This window comes from Saccopteryx leptura, chromosome 3 (assembly GCF_036850995.1).
Source record: "Saccopteryx leptura isolate mSacLep1 chromosome 3, mSacLep1_pri_phased_curated, whole genome shotgun sequence".
In the NCBI taxonomy this organism is placed as follows: Eukaryota; Metazoa; Chordata; class Mammalia; order Chiroptera; family Emballonuridae; genus Saccopteryx; species Saccopteryx leptura.
The window spans coordinates 364,850,485-364,863,444 of record NC_089505.1 but is presented as its reverse complement, the minus strand read 5'-3'; the positions used below and the strand labels follow the sequence as shown (position 1 = coordinate 364,863,444).

At 50.1% G+C, this 12,960-nt stretch overlaps 1 protein-coding gene across 1 annotated transcript in view; it reads left to right on the top strand.

Annotated features, from left to right (window-relative positions):
- The window catches only part of KCNQ3 (potassium voltage-gated channel subfamily Q member 3), a 218,787-nt gene extending 214,823 nt beyond the window's left edge, over positions 1–3,964 (top strand). The window contains exon 15 of the mRNA XM_066379540.1: positions 648–3,964. Within this exon, the coding sequence (XP_066235637.1) occupies positions 648–1,379 (732 nt within the window). The 3' untranslated portion in view covers positions 1,380–3,964. The remainder of the gene's footprint in view (positions 1–647) is intronic.
- The last annotated feature ends 8,996 nt before the right edge of the window (positions 3,965–12,960 follow it).

Here is a 12,960-nt window from a genome sequence, read left to right as displayed (position 1 = left end):
CTCTCACACACACACACACACACACACACACGCACGCACAGGCACAGGCACATACACACATGCACACGTGCTCACGAAGATGAAATGAATTCCCAGTTTGGCAGGTAGGAGCAGACGCGGTGTATCTCAGGGTTGCTCGCCCCAGCCCCCAACGCCCCTAGGCAGGGTCTCCATTTCTGAGAAGCTCCATCCTTGCTAACCACTGCCCTCCATCTTTGGGGGCTTACATCACCACATGGGAGCAGCAGACACTAACCACGCACGTGCTTCTGTCTAAGGGAACGTTTGCAAACCAAGGACTCTTGCTGCCGAACGCACACAGCTGCAAGGCCACCTTCTCGGGGAACAAAGCAGGCCTGCAAAACTCGTCCTGGGACTCTCTCTCTCTCTCTCTCTCTCTCTCTCTCTCTCTCGCTCCGCTTCCTGCCTTTGCTCAGGTTGCCTACATTGTTCCTGGGTTTGCACTAATACCTGCACAGGGCTCGACATTAGGAGGCATGGAATAATTAGGTGTTGTGAGTAGCAGGACTTGCAGGAAGCCCATTCCTTCCTGAGATGGGAATGCTGCCATATTTCTTCCCAGCCCGTGCCAAGCACCCTGCCCCCGCCCCAGAAAGCTGTGACTCCCGCCCCCTTGTTTCTTGCAGGTCCAGGACATGGGGAAGAAGCTGGACTTCCTCGTGGACATGCACATGCAGCACATGGAGCGGCTGCAGGTGCACGTTGCCGAGTACGGCCCGACCGAGGGCACCACCTTACTGGCTGAGGCGGACAAGACAGGGGACAACAAGGATTCTGCCTTGAAAACCATCATTTGCAACTTCTCTGAGACAGGCCCCCCCGAGGCCCCCTACAGCTTCCACCAGGTGCCTGTCGACAAGGCGGGCCCCTACGGGTTCTTTGCCCACGACCCGGTGAGCCTGCCCCGAGGGGGACCCGGTTCTGGAAGGGCGCAAGCCACCCTGCCCTGCTCGACAGCAGCCTACATGGAGAGGCCCACCGTCCTGCCCATCTTGACTCTCTTCGACTCCCGGGGGAGCCACCAGTCCCCAGCTGACCTGCACGGCCCCCACTTGGACCGGGTCTCCCCCCGGCAGAGGCGCAGCCTCACGAGGGACAGCGACACACCCCTGTCCCTGATGTCGGTCAACCACGAGGAGCTGGAACGGTCTCCGAGTGGCTTCAGCATCTCCCAGGACAGAGACGACGTGTTTGGCCCGAACGGGGCCTCGAGCTGGATGCGGGAGAAGCGCTACCTCGCCGAGGGTGAGACAGACACGGACACGGACCCCTTCACCCCCAGCGGCTCCATGCCTCTGTCGTCCACGGGGGACGGGATTTCTGATTCCATATGGACCCCTGCCAACAAGCCCATTTAAAGGGGGCCGTGGGCAGACTCCTTGTAATGTAGACAGACTCTGTATAGCGTACTTGCTCTCACACCCGACACTGACCAGTGAGACCACCAGTGCTGCATCAAACGCGTGCATGCGTGCGTGACGGCCCCCCACCCGGCAGGGGCTTGTCATGGCCTTGTCCTCCCACGTCACCGCAGTGAAGCCGCTTCCTCTTAAGCATGGTTTGCATGACTTGACACTATATAAGTGGTACCGCTAACCTCTTTCTAAGATACACACTTATCTGCTGTTCTTACTTTTACTCGTGATTGGACCAGAACAGGGAGACACCGATGACGAGCCGTTCAAGGTGTCCCGTTTGGTTGGCTGGTTTGGGTTTGGGTTTGGTAAGCTGGGAAGTCATTTTCAGTTATTTTCTGGGATCGCCGGCCCCTTTCTGTGAAGCATGCCGATGGTTGATGACCTGTTCTGCAAAGCAAATCACGTTCTCGACAGAAACACAGTGCAGACCCGTGAGGTTGCCTCCCAGGTGACAATGTCAGGAAAGTCTCACATCTCCAGAAACAGCACCCTTAGAAATTACTCTATTGAGGCAAAAACTGGCGGCAAAACCTTCTAAAAGCCCACAGAAGGACCTCACTTGGTCTGCCATTGTCTGGCGTCATGCCTCAGTTTCCTCATCTGTAAAGAGTGGTGGTCATTCTGATGTAGCATTTCGAATGAGTTATGAGTTGGCAGGGAGAAAACACACACACACACACAAATTTTAAAAGTTCCCAATTCATTTAGCCAAAGACTGTGAAATTTATCAGGAGTGGGTTGCCCGTCCGTGCAGCAGCTGAGATCAGTGCCTTGAAAATGGGGTTCCAACTCATGTCTCTCCCCAGGATACGTATACAAAATACCCACCTCAGATAGTAATTGGAGCCAACGGCACAGGGATTATCTGGTCCACATCCCTCTTAGTAAAACTGAGAGCCCTCTGGCTCAGGTCAAGTGACATGCCCAGGGTCACTCCGTTGTGTCCTGGACAGCTGAGACTTGCAGCCCAGTCAGCTGACTCCCTCCATTACCTGTCCCCTCTGACCACACTACTCAGCCCTTTGTGCAGGGGGACCCAGAAATTGTGCCAAGATACCTGTAGGATAGGTTGTATGAAAAGCACCTGTGATACAATGTATCCCAGAGGGAGGGAATTCTCTGCTTTTATTTGCAAAATATGTTTACTGATGAATTGTAGTTTGGATCCAGAAAAAAAGAAAAATGACACGAGCAAGTAACAATGTTTATGAGTATGCAAATGGGCACAATTTCCAGAATCATTCATTTTTACTCCAGGTTTTTTAAACCACATGTAACCATAAGACCAGTTGGAGTATAAGCACACGGCCCGGAGAACACAGCTCACCCGGATAAGTATTACTGTCAAGCACAAGCTTGATACTCTGGCCTCTTATGAATGCTGCTACTCCCTGAAACACTTTGATGGGCAAAGTTTCCGTTAGGTTTGGGCAGAATTAGCTAAATGACTTCTGCAGTATTACTGTCTTACCCTTTTCACACATCTAAGGTGTGGATGGCCGCCATGGTGATTGAAATGACCCAGACAAATGTCTGCATATCAGTGCCACCAATGTTCTCCCTGCCGGTTTTGTCAAGAGCCACCGTAGTTGTGGCAGACATCTGGTTGATGGTTTCATCTTTACCTACATTCTGTTGGAGAGAGGCACCACCTCCTCAAAGTTTAGTTTCCGTCACCCCACACATCCACAGGTGGTTAGTATACAAGAGGCTAGGACACAGTGATGGTGAAGGGTTGGTCCCTGACGTGAAGAGTTTACAAAGCAAAGCCTGGAGTCCCTGGCCAACGGCAGGCATGGTGAGAGGCAGAAAGGCTGGTTTGCATGGAGAGTCTTATGGATGGATGGGTGTTGCCCCTGAAGTCTGAGGTGGAAAATATATAAGAATGATCGCACACATCAGACATGAAACCCTCTCCTCTGTGTCTTGCCATTTGACCTTCCAGTAACCTCAAGGGCACAGATTATTTGGTCCTCCTCTTGGCTCCCTTCAACATGGAGGGCAAGTGCCACTGGAGTTGAGGACCCGAGAAACCCTGTGTCCCGTCCTTAGGGCTCGGTTCTTCATTCTGACCTGCCGGGAGTCTTTCACCGGAAATGATGGAGCCACCTGCCACCTAACGTGTTACTGTGTTCTCCGTTATATATAATACAAGCGTTATTTGAAACGTTAATAACAAAAAAGTGCAGAATGAATCAAACATTCCACATAGGCACCAGTTATTTTTCCTGACTTAACTAATATGCTTGCAGAACCAACTAGCCTTAATATCTTACAAATAGATGCATTTTTCCAGGAGCTCAGTGGTGTTCTCAGCTAACAATAGCTACCAGGGACCCAAAGTTAGAGGAAGGACTACCTTTAGTTCTTTTCATAACCTACCAAGCATTGGAGCTTGTACAGTTTCCCAAACCATAGGCGGGTTTGTATTTCTTATTATTATACCTGCAACATGGGGATGTTGTCATTATCCGTGCAAAGACCAAATACCTTTTTCATGAATGAATAAATGATAAGACTCTTAAGACCTGTCTTTTCCCATCTAAGAAAATAAGAGAAAAATAATCTTCTGGTATGTTATATTTTTAATATCCCCTTTAAAATATCTAGATTCCAGAAAAAGCAAACCAAACCTTCTCACATTGCCTACACTTAGACAACATCATCAACATGGCCATTGATGAAGCCAAAATTCAAGGCCAAGGGTTGAACATAAGTTACATGGAGAAAGCGTGTGCTTCCACAGAGATCTTTTTGTCAGACAAAAGGACAGCATGATGGAATAATCCAACCAAGTTGGCTCACAACGTGAAGATTATGCTACTTCAGATGTACCGATGGCTTTGAAGCTTGCCCAGGAAATTGCACTTTGGGCAGAATCCCGTGAGGTAGTGACAAATTAATCCCATCATAAAAACTAGGAGTGATCTTTCTCACATCGAACTATGATCTCATTATATGTCTTTAGTCTCATGTGTCACAACATGATGGAGAACACTTTAAGGGGTCGTGTTTTAGCAGGATCAAAATGAGTAAGATAAATCTACTTCCCAAATGTTAGGTGAAAGGTGGTTTTATTGGGCTGAGAAGAAAGTACTTGAGATCAAGCGTAAGTTCTGACTATCCACTACCAGCACCCAAGAAAAAACAAATTTATTTCTAATTGTGAGAGGGAAAAAAAGACCCCACCAAACTGAAAAAGTTCTGTTCGCTAACTATACCATACCTTTTCTGGAAACAGAGCTTAGACTTATTCAACATGACATTGATATTAAGAAGCTCTAGTTTTCATAAAAACATATCTAGAAAACCCCAAAGTATACTATAGTTCAAAATTAGCTACTTAATCAACAGTTTTGCATTAAGATTTGCCTATTTCATACAAGGCAGTTCCTGAATGCTGTAAGTTAAAGGAATAATTACTTATAGAAAATCCTAATATAGCAGGATCTACTCATAATTTGCCAAAACCATTTTCATAGTTCGATGCCATTGTAACGACAGTGTTAATAAAAAAATATTTATTTATTTACAAGATTTACTAAGTTGTCTGCTAGGCACTAGGCAATGCACTTGGCATTCAGAACTAAGAAAACCACAATTCTGGCCATCAAAAACCTAAGAATTTGGTCGCCTCAAAGATCGGCAGTCCCTTCAAACTGTCTACCAAGAACGACAAGCGTCTGGCTTCATCCCTGAAGACAACTCCCTACAGACAGGAATGCTTCTTAGCTTGGAATCACTGGGAGACTGAACGTGGAAGAAATTGAGAGCAAACATTTTGCATCGAAAATGATAATGACCCCATCAGCCCAGGATATACAGAGTGGATTGAATTGGGACTTAAGAGTTTGAGTTTAATGATGTGTGCTTTATAGCTCCAGATAAGCTGTCCAAGAAGAAAGTTCTAGAGTACCTGGGAAGGTTCTTGAAAAAAAAAAAAAAATCAGCTTCCTCCTCCTCTCTAAATCCCTAGCATAAATATAGGGAGATATAAATTCATAGATGTTTAGATGCTCAGAACAAGAGGAGACCTTGATCGCCCTGAAGCAGAGTTAAGTAGAGAGCCCACGTCTCCAAACTCCTGGTCCAGTTGTTGGAGATCAAAAGCTAAAAGTAAAATAACGGAACCGAATATTGCCGTTGAGCCCCGGAAGTGAAGGACAACTTCCTGGCCACTCCTCCAGAAACTGCCAAACGAGACACACTTCGTGGGACTTCCTCTTTTGGACTCCTCTGGAATATAATTGATGATCTGGCGCTTGAAAGGTGACCGTAGTCCTCCTTCCCCTTCCCTCCACGCCTCTGACCTCTTCCATGTTGGGCCCTCCTTGTTCTGCCAGCCCTGGACTGGGTTAGCTCTTTGGCCCATTCCTTGGACTCGTTAAGCTCCAGAATCATGCCTCAGATTGTATCCTCATTGATAAGCCAATTTAACGGGACTTCTCCTTACAAATAAAAAAAAGGTTATGGGTTTGATTTTAAGATATAGGATAAGATTTCTCTTGGGATACGTGTGACCCCAACTTGCCAGTTCCACTGAAGGTGTCCTCTGTGCCGGGATCACTTGAGCCCAGCCCGGTTCCTCCCCCTTTGTTCCAGAGAGGACCCATTGCGGCCAAGTCACAACCGGGTCCTCTAGAGTTGTCACCAAAGGCTACAAAGAAGCAAACAGGATTCAAGTGCACTAAGTTCTTTGTGTAACTAAGAAATTAGGAAGTAATTTCCTAGCGGATTTCCATAGTCATTTCCACTTTGGCGACTCTTGGGACAGACTGGCCAGAGCCCGGCTGGCTTCCCGGCACCCCTTGTCAACTCCCGTAGTAGGAAGGTCAGTTCTGAATCAGACTGAGCCCAAAGCACCTGAGACCTAGAGAGAACTGTGGGCAAGTTCGCAGACAGCGACAGTGGACCTGCTGACTTCGGAGCCGGTCTGCCCCCTAAGTCTAGCACTTGTTCTGGGGTTAAAACAACTTTCAGGGGAAGGTAAGTCCAAATGAACTCTATATACAAATAACCTGAGTGTGACTTATAATTAAGCAGCCGAAAACCTAGCCCAGAGCTTAGGGATATATTGATATTTGTCATTCTTCCTAGACTTGTCCAATGAATGAAAAGTTGATGCCTAAGAGGAATGAAAACTGAGCACGTTTTCCTTCAGTGCTGCATTCGCCTCCCTGGCCCACAGGATGGAGGCCAGGAGAGAGGAGCGATGCTGGCCCTAGCTCTCTCTCTGAGTTCTCCGTCTTACAGATGAGGAAACTGAAGTGAAGAGGGAACACCTTGCCAGAGCTCACTCATTTTTAAGAGTAAATCTAAGATCCTAACCAAAGCCCATGGACCTCCAAAGCCCATTCCCCCCTGACCCAGTCTCCCAGGTCACTGGACAGCCTCCTACATCGTGCCCTGTGGTCCTTTACCACGCCTAGCCCTCCTCTGCCCAGTCAGCTTGACGGTAAAGTGTTCACAGACCCATTGCCTCCCTGGAGAAAAGCGTGCTTCCCGCGTCAGCTGCTCCACTTGGCTATTCAGCAGGCCCCGTCTGCTCTTTTGAGTGGTTTCACAATCCAGCTGTCGGTGGCAGGAAATAATGCCACATCAATTATTCATCTGAGTCATGTTGAAATCCAGGAGCTCTCGGAGCTTGGCGTGGCTGCAGATAATCCCATAAGCACCCCTTGTTCTCGGCCCCCAAGGATCTCCTGTCATTGTTTTAACCAAACGAGTTCAAATGTCCCTCCTGGCTCTGGTCTTTTGTGTTTCTAGACTGTACCTTTATTCCAGGTCTTTGAACTCCTGCAGAGATAGGTTCGAAAACACTGAGAGGCCATAGGCTCAGAACCGTTGTGTCTCTCTTTCCCAGTGGCGGAAAGATCCGTGTTCCCAGTGGAAGCCAACCTGGTCTGGTTAACGGGTCCCTTCTTTCCCCTCTGAATACTTTTTCAAGGGAGGGGGAGTCCAGGTGGGAGGCCAAGGTCTAAGATTCGTGGAGCCATTATGTCAAGCATCAGAGATTTTGTTGCCAGGGACATGAGGCAGGATCTGCGCCATCTTGAAAACCAATAGAGAGGTGGACCGCCTCCATCAGACCCGTCAATCATTCCCTGTTCCAATGAGAAAAACGCTCTGTATGTTGCTTTGGGCGGAATATGGTTATCCGCTTTCTTTTTTCTCTTTCTAATGCAGCAGAGATGGAAAACATGCAGCCACTATGTTTGATTTTGGATTGTATTGTTTTAACCCCCTTAACGGCATAGAGTTCTGGTGCCTTTGCTCTCTGACTCCGCCTCCACACGACGCGCCGGCTTCCTTCACCTTCTGGCTTTCACGGGAACACGACTGACTCTTCCACAAGTGGCCTTTAGTGCTCTTTATAATATCGTTTCCTGTAATTTTTAAACTGTATGTGTACTTTCTATTCTGGATCTGTCCAATATTTGAACAACTTGAAGAGGTGGATTTCCATATATATTATGCAAATAATTCTTACCTGATTTTTTTATGTTCTCTCTCTTAAAACAAGTGAATACCACACCACTTATTAATAAATAGACATTTCAATGAGGAGGTGGCAGAATGTTATTTGCTTCGATGGTGACGGGTGACAAGGAAAGACGGTTTGTCATTGGTTGCCGATAAGGGAGATGTGAGTCCCCTTGTGAGACGCAAGGAAAGAAGCAGTTGGGAGGGAGAGACTAGACAGGAGGGGAAACATCCTTGATGAGGTAAAGACCCGGAGGAAGAAGTGAATTGAATGCAAAAGGGAGGCTCCTGGCCAGGAAGTGTGCGCCATGTGGATAGAGCATTCCCTCGGGAGCAGCCGCTGCACAGGCTGTGGGCATAGAATTTAGTAAAATGTTACCCCATTATTCCAGTTTTAAGACTTTATTACTCCCACTTGATAGATGAGGACATTGAGCCCCAGAAACATAAAGAGACCCACCTGCCCAACGTCAGACACTAACTAATAAGTGCAAGAGTCACAGACAGAACCCAAGGCCTCCTGGCCCTGAGCCTCGCGTGAACTCCTTTGGAGAAGCTCCCGTACCCCCCTAAGCCACGTGGGAGGCAGACAGAAAGGGTGACTCAGAGAGACGGAGAGTCAACGGGGAGGAAATGAGGAAGGCTCCAGCCAGGTTACCTCCCCGTTGTCCGTGTGACAGGAAGGGATGCTTTCTCTCGTGGGAAAGGGAGTTAAGAGTGTGGAGCCTCGGAGAGTTCCCTAACATGTTTGTGCCTTAACTTATCGTCTGTAAAGCACAGAGAAGGCTCTCTGCCCCTGAAGGTCACGATCTGGATTGATGTGAGCGGGGAGGGAACTAAGGGTCCAGCACACAGAAAGTGTCTGGCGAGCGACAGCTTTTGACGCGGTCCTGCGCCCACAGGCCAACCTGCCTCCATTGGGGTGCCGCAGGGATAGAGATGAGATGGTGGGTGCAGACAGGTTATCCGGAAAATGATCTCAGGAAACACAACCGAGACAGCCAGGAGAGTGGGGGCAGGGAGTGGGGGAAAGCCAGTGAAGAATGAGCTGATCCGTGTGGTGACCGGGCTCAGTGCAACAGGAACCTGCTGCGAACCACGGACAGGCACCCAGAATTGTTCCGCCTAGGGGCAGGGTCTGGGACACCCATCTGCTCACTCCTGCTCCTCTTGGGTTGAGGGTGGCTCCTGGGCTTTGAATGCCTTCCCCTGTCAGCATTTTCTGTGCAACAGCCATGCAAGCTCCAAGGAGCCTGTGGCAAGCAGTCAGACCTGAGCAGAGCAAGGACAAAAAGCCAGGTACGGAAGGCCACCACGGCAGAAAGCCCTGGGCGCCTAGCAATGGGCCAACCTGGGAAAACAAGGACCTCGCCCCAGGGAAACCTCTCCTCCCCTAGTACCTCGCTGGTCATGTGGCTTAGGCTCCCTGACCTCTCATACCGCTGCTCAGTCCCTGACCTCTCGTACCGCTGCTCCCTGACCTCTCGTACCGCTGCTCCCTGACCTCTCGTACCGCTGCTCGCTCCCTGACCGCTCACACCGCTGCTCGCTCCCTGACCTCTCATACCGCTGCTCGTGTGTTTCGGCCTCTTCCCTACCCTTCTCTCCCGTGGCCTGTTGCATGCAGGTTAGGCCCCCTTAAAGGGGAACGAACAAGGGGGCCAGAACACAGCCCTTATGCATGAAGCCCGCAGGACAATGAGGTTCTTACCCACATCAAACATCTAGGCCTCAGCTGTGTTTCAGTTCCAAGCCCAGAAAAGCAGCAAAGCCGGACAAGCAAAGCCACAGCTGAGCTCGGGACCAGCTGCATTGACTAATGACCCCCTGCCTTGGCACCCACCCATCAGTGGAGACCAGACCTGTGGCGGTGGGGAGCCATTGGTGTGCTGTGACCTGTCCAGTCGTGCAATTGCAGGTGAACTGGGGGGGGGGGGGCATTCGGGTCAGAGACCATCAGCACCTGGTGCCTGAGCCTCCTGGAAACCCCTACATACACGAAGGTAAACAACAGCCCGGCCAGCTTGCCCCAATTCACTCTCTGAGTTAAAGGACGAAGTTGGCCAGCACTGGGCAGGCTGGTCATGATGCCCATGGCGTGATTCACTGGTAAAACAGTGCTTGTAGTGCTTATAGGAACTGGAGGACATCTTGTCGTGCTTATAGGAACCGGAGGACATGGCTGCTCTCCTGATACAAGGTCATGATCCGGCTCCAAGGTCCATAGCTGTCATCGCAAAGGCCCGTGGCTGGCTTTGCAATTCTGAGAAGAGTGTCCACTCTGCAACCATTTATTCCTCTCCCAGCAAAACTCACCCGCCCCCAGTCTCTGTACACAGACAGAGAAAGAGCCTAAAAGTTATATCCCTGAGAAAATCCCTTCCCATCTGCACAAGCGGAGCGACCCCATTCATGGCCCTGCAGCCCAGGCGGCCCCTGGGAAACAGTTATTGTTCCCAATAATGGCGGTTTCCAACAATGAGCTTGAGCATCCAGTTGACCTGGGACCAGTGGCTTCCCCACGCTGAAGACGGGTAAGGTGTCTCCCCTGAGAAAAGTTTAATTGTCCCTGTATCCTGCGGCCACATCCACTGTGGAAACATGCCCGGCAGTGTGTCCTCAGGGGCCTGGGCGGGTCAGCCTCAGCCGGTGGAATTCGCAGAGAGAAGAGGAGGAAGAGATAAAATTAGAGAAGTAACCTGGGTCAGGTCATGAAGGGCCTTGGGGGCCAAGATAAGGACATCGCTTTTACTGTTAGAAGGGAGGTCACTGCAAGGCTTTGAGGAGAGGGTGACAAGAGCTGGTTTGTGCTCCAGAGGGTCTGGGGCACTACTGTCACGGAGAAATCTATAGAGACAAGAGTGGACTGAGGGGTTGGGGTGGGGGGAGGGTTAACTGCAAGTGGGTGCAAAGACTCTAACTGGGCGGCAAAGCGGTCTAAAGCGAGACTGTGGCGAGGGTGCCGCAGCTTGTCAACTTTAAAACGTCATTAAATCGCACACGTAAGATGGGTGGATTTAATGGCATAGAAATGGCACCTCAACAAAGTTTTTTTTAAAAAAGATCTTTCTGGCTGATATAAGGGGAATTCATTCAGGGCACCAAGAGTGGTAGCAGGTGACAAGTTAGCCAGAATTCCAGAGGCCCAGACAGGCAAGACCAACCTTGAACTTGGGTGGTCCAAGCGGAAGGAAGCTGCCGGTGCAGGGTCTCCGAGGCCGCGGGCTGGCAAACCGTGAGGGCCCTGAGAGTCAGCACCGAGGTTCTGCGGGCCAGGGGGTCTCTGTCACAACCACGTGGCTCTGCCATGGTGGCACCAACAGCCCTGGGCAGTAGGCCAGTGAGCGAGCGTGGCAGTGGTCCAACACTTTATCTGTAGACATTGAAACATGGATTTCAAATTATCTTTACATGTCACGAAACACCGATCTTTCGTTTTCGTCTTCAGTTTTTTGTTGGTTTGTTTTTTGTTTTTACCATTTAACAACGTAAACCCATCTGAGTCCTTATGAAACTAGACAGCGGGGGCCAGGCTTGTGTCCCCTGCTCTGGGCACCTGCAGAAAGGGGCAGGCGGGGCCTCTGCTGGCCCCAGCCCTTTCCGACAGGACGGAGGAATCATCACTCCTGCTCCGGGCCTTCAATGCAGATAATTACCATCAAGAGCGAGCTCCCAGCCCACGCTGGGCTGCTGTTTTGTCAGTCTGCTCACGACTCTATTCAGCCCGTGGCGCCCCCGCTGGAGTTTTTCTCCAGCCCAGTTGATCCCGTTGCACCGCCCTGAGTTCTTCACAGGATTATTATTCCATTTTTTCCTCCCCGGGGAGGATTGTAAGGCAAGCCATGGAGCCTTCCCCGCCTACCCCCCACCCTCTGTATCTTTCACTAAGAACTCATATAAAGCCCGCAGCTCTGACTTAGCTGTTAATCTTCCTGGCTGCTTAAGTTCTTTGAAGTCATTTATCCTGCTCAGGGAGACAGGTAAGCCATCTACCGCTGATATTATAAAACTCTTTGGCTTCCTCTCCTCCCCAAGGCACAGGGCCAGCTAAGAATGCCTCCACCATCGTCCTCAGGCCTTGGGCTCCGAGACGCCTAAAGAGATGGGTGGAAGGATTCTGGGTGTTTCTGTCAACCGGTATCCACATGGCATGGAGGTTAAGACCTTACTTGTATCGAGCCTTAAGTTTCCCCCAACGACAAAATAAGGATGGTCACAACCAAGTAGGGCTGCTTCGAGGACCAGTGGGTGACCGCATGGAAAATTCCCGGCCCATCAGACGGTCCACAGTGTGAGATGCTTCACCTCTTTCTCTGCATTAACCCTTTTCGCAAAGGCGGCCCCTCTCCTTTTGGGCTTGTCTCCCAGGCCTCGGAGCCGACGGCACCTGCAGTCTGGGCTGACACTACCCTAACCCTAACCCTAACCTGTTTCAGGACCTTGGGCCAGTTGTCCAGCATCCCCAAGCCTCTTGGCGCTCCCACCCCAGGAAGCGGGATCTGATACTTACGGGGAGGGTTGCTGAGTGAATGGACCACCATCATGTAGTGAGAACGTGTTTGTTGCTCTCCCTGCGGCTGGCCCACACGAGAGGGGACCCGGGTGTGAGTTCTCGCCTCTCCCCCAGAGCCTTGTAATTATGCTGTGTCTGATCGAGCAGCCTTCCTGTGGCCGCAAAATACGGCGAGAAAGACAGGGCTGGCTAAACCAAGTGTGGTTGATTGGTGATCCTTGTTAATTGGAAGTAACACAATGTTTAATTAAGGCTGGAGAAGCTTTGCTCTTGCCATTCATTCACATTCCCAGCTCCAGGGCCGTTGCCAATTATACACGGACATATTGCGAATTCATTCCTCGAGACTCTCGGGCAGATTCTTGGCTTCACTGGTCATGACAGCATTTCCCAGCCTCCTTCTGGGAGTGTGACTGGGTTTCTAATGTCTTCTGTCCATCAAAATGCTTTGCCACGATCAATTCTGTTTGTTTTCAACATCAGGCCTGTTCGTGGCAGTCTGGGGTGGTATTTTGATGAGCAGGT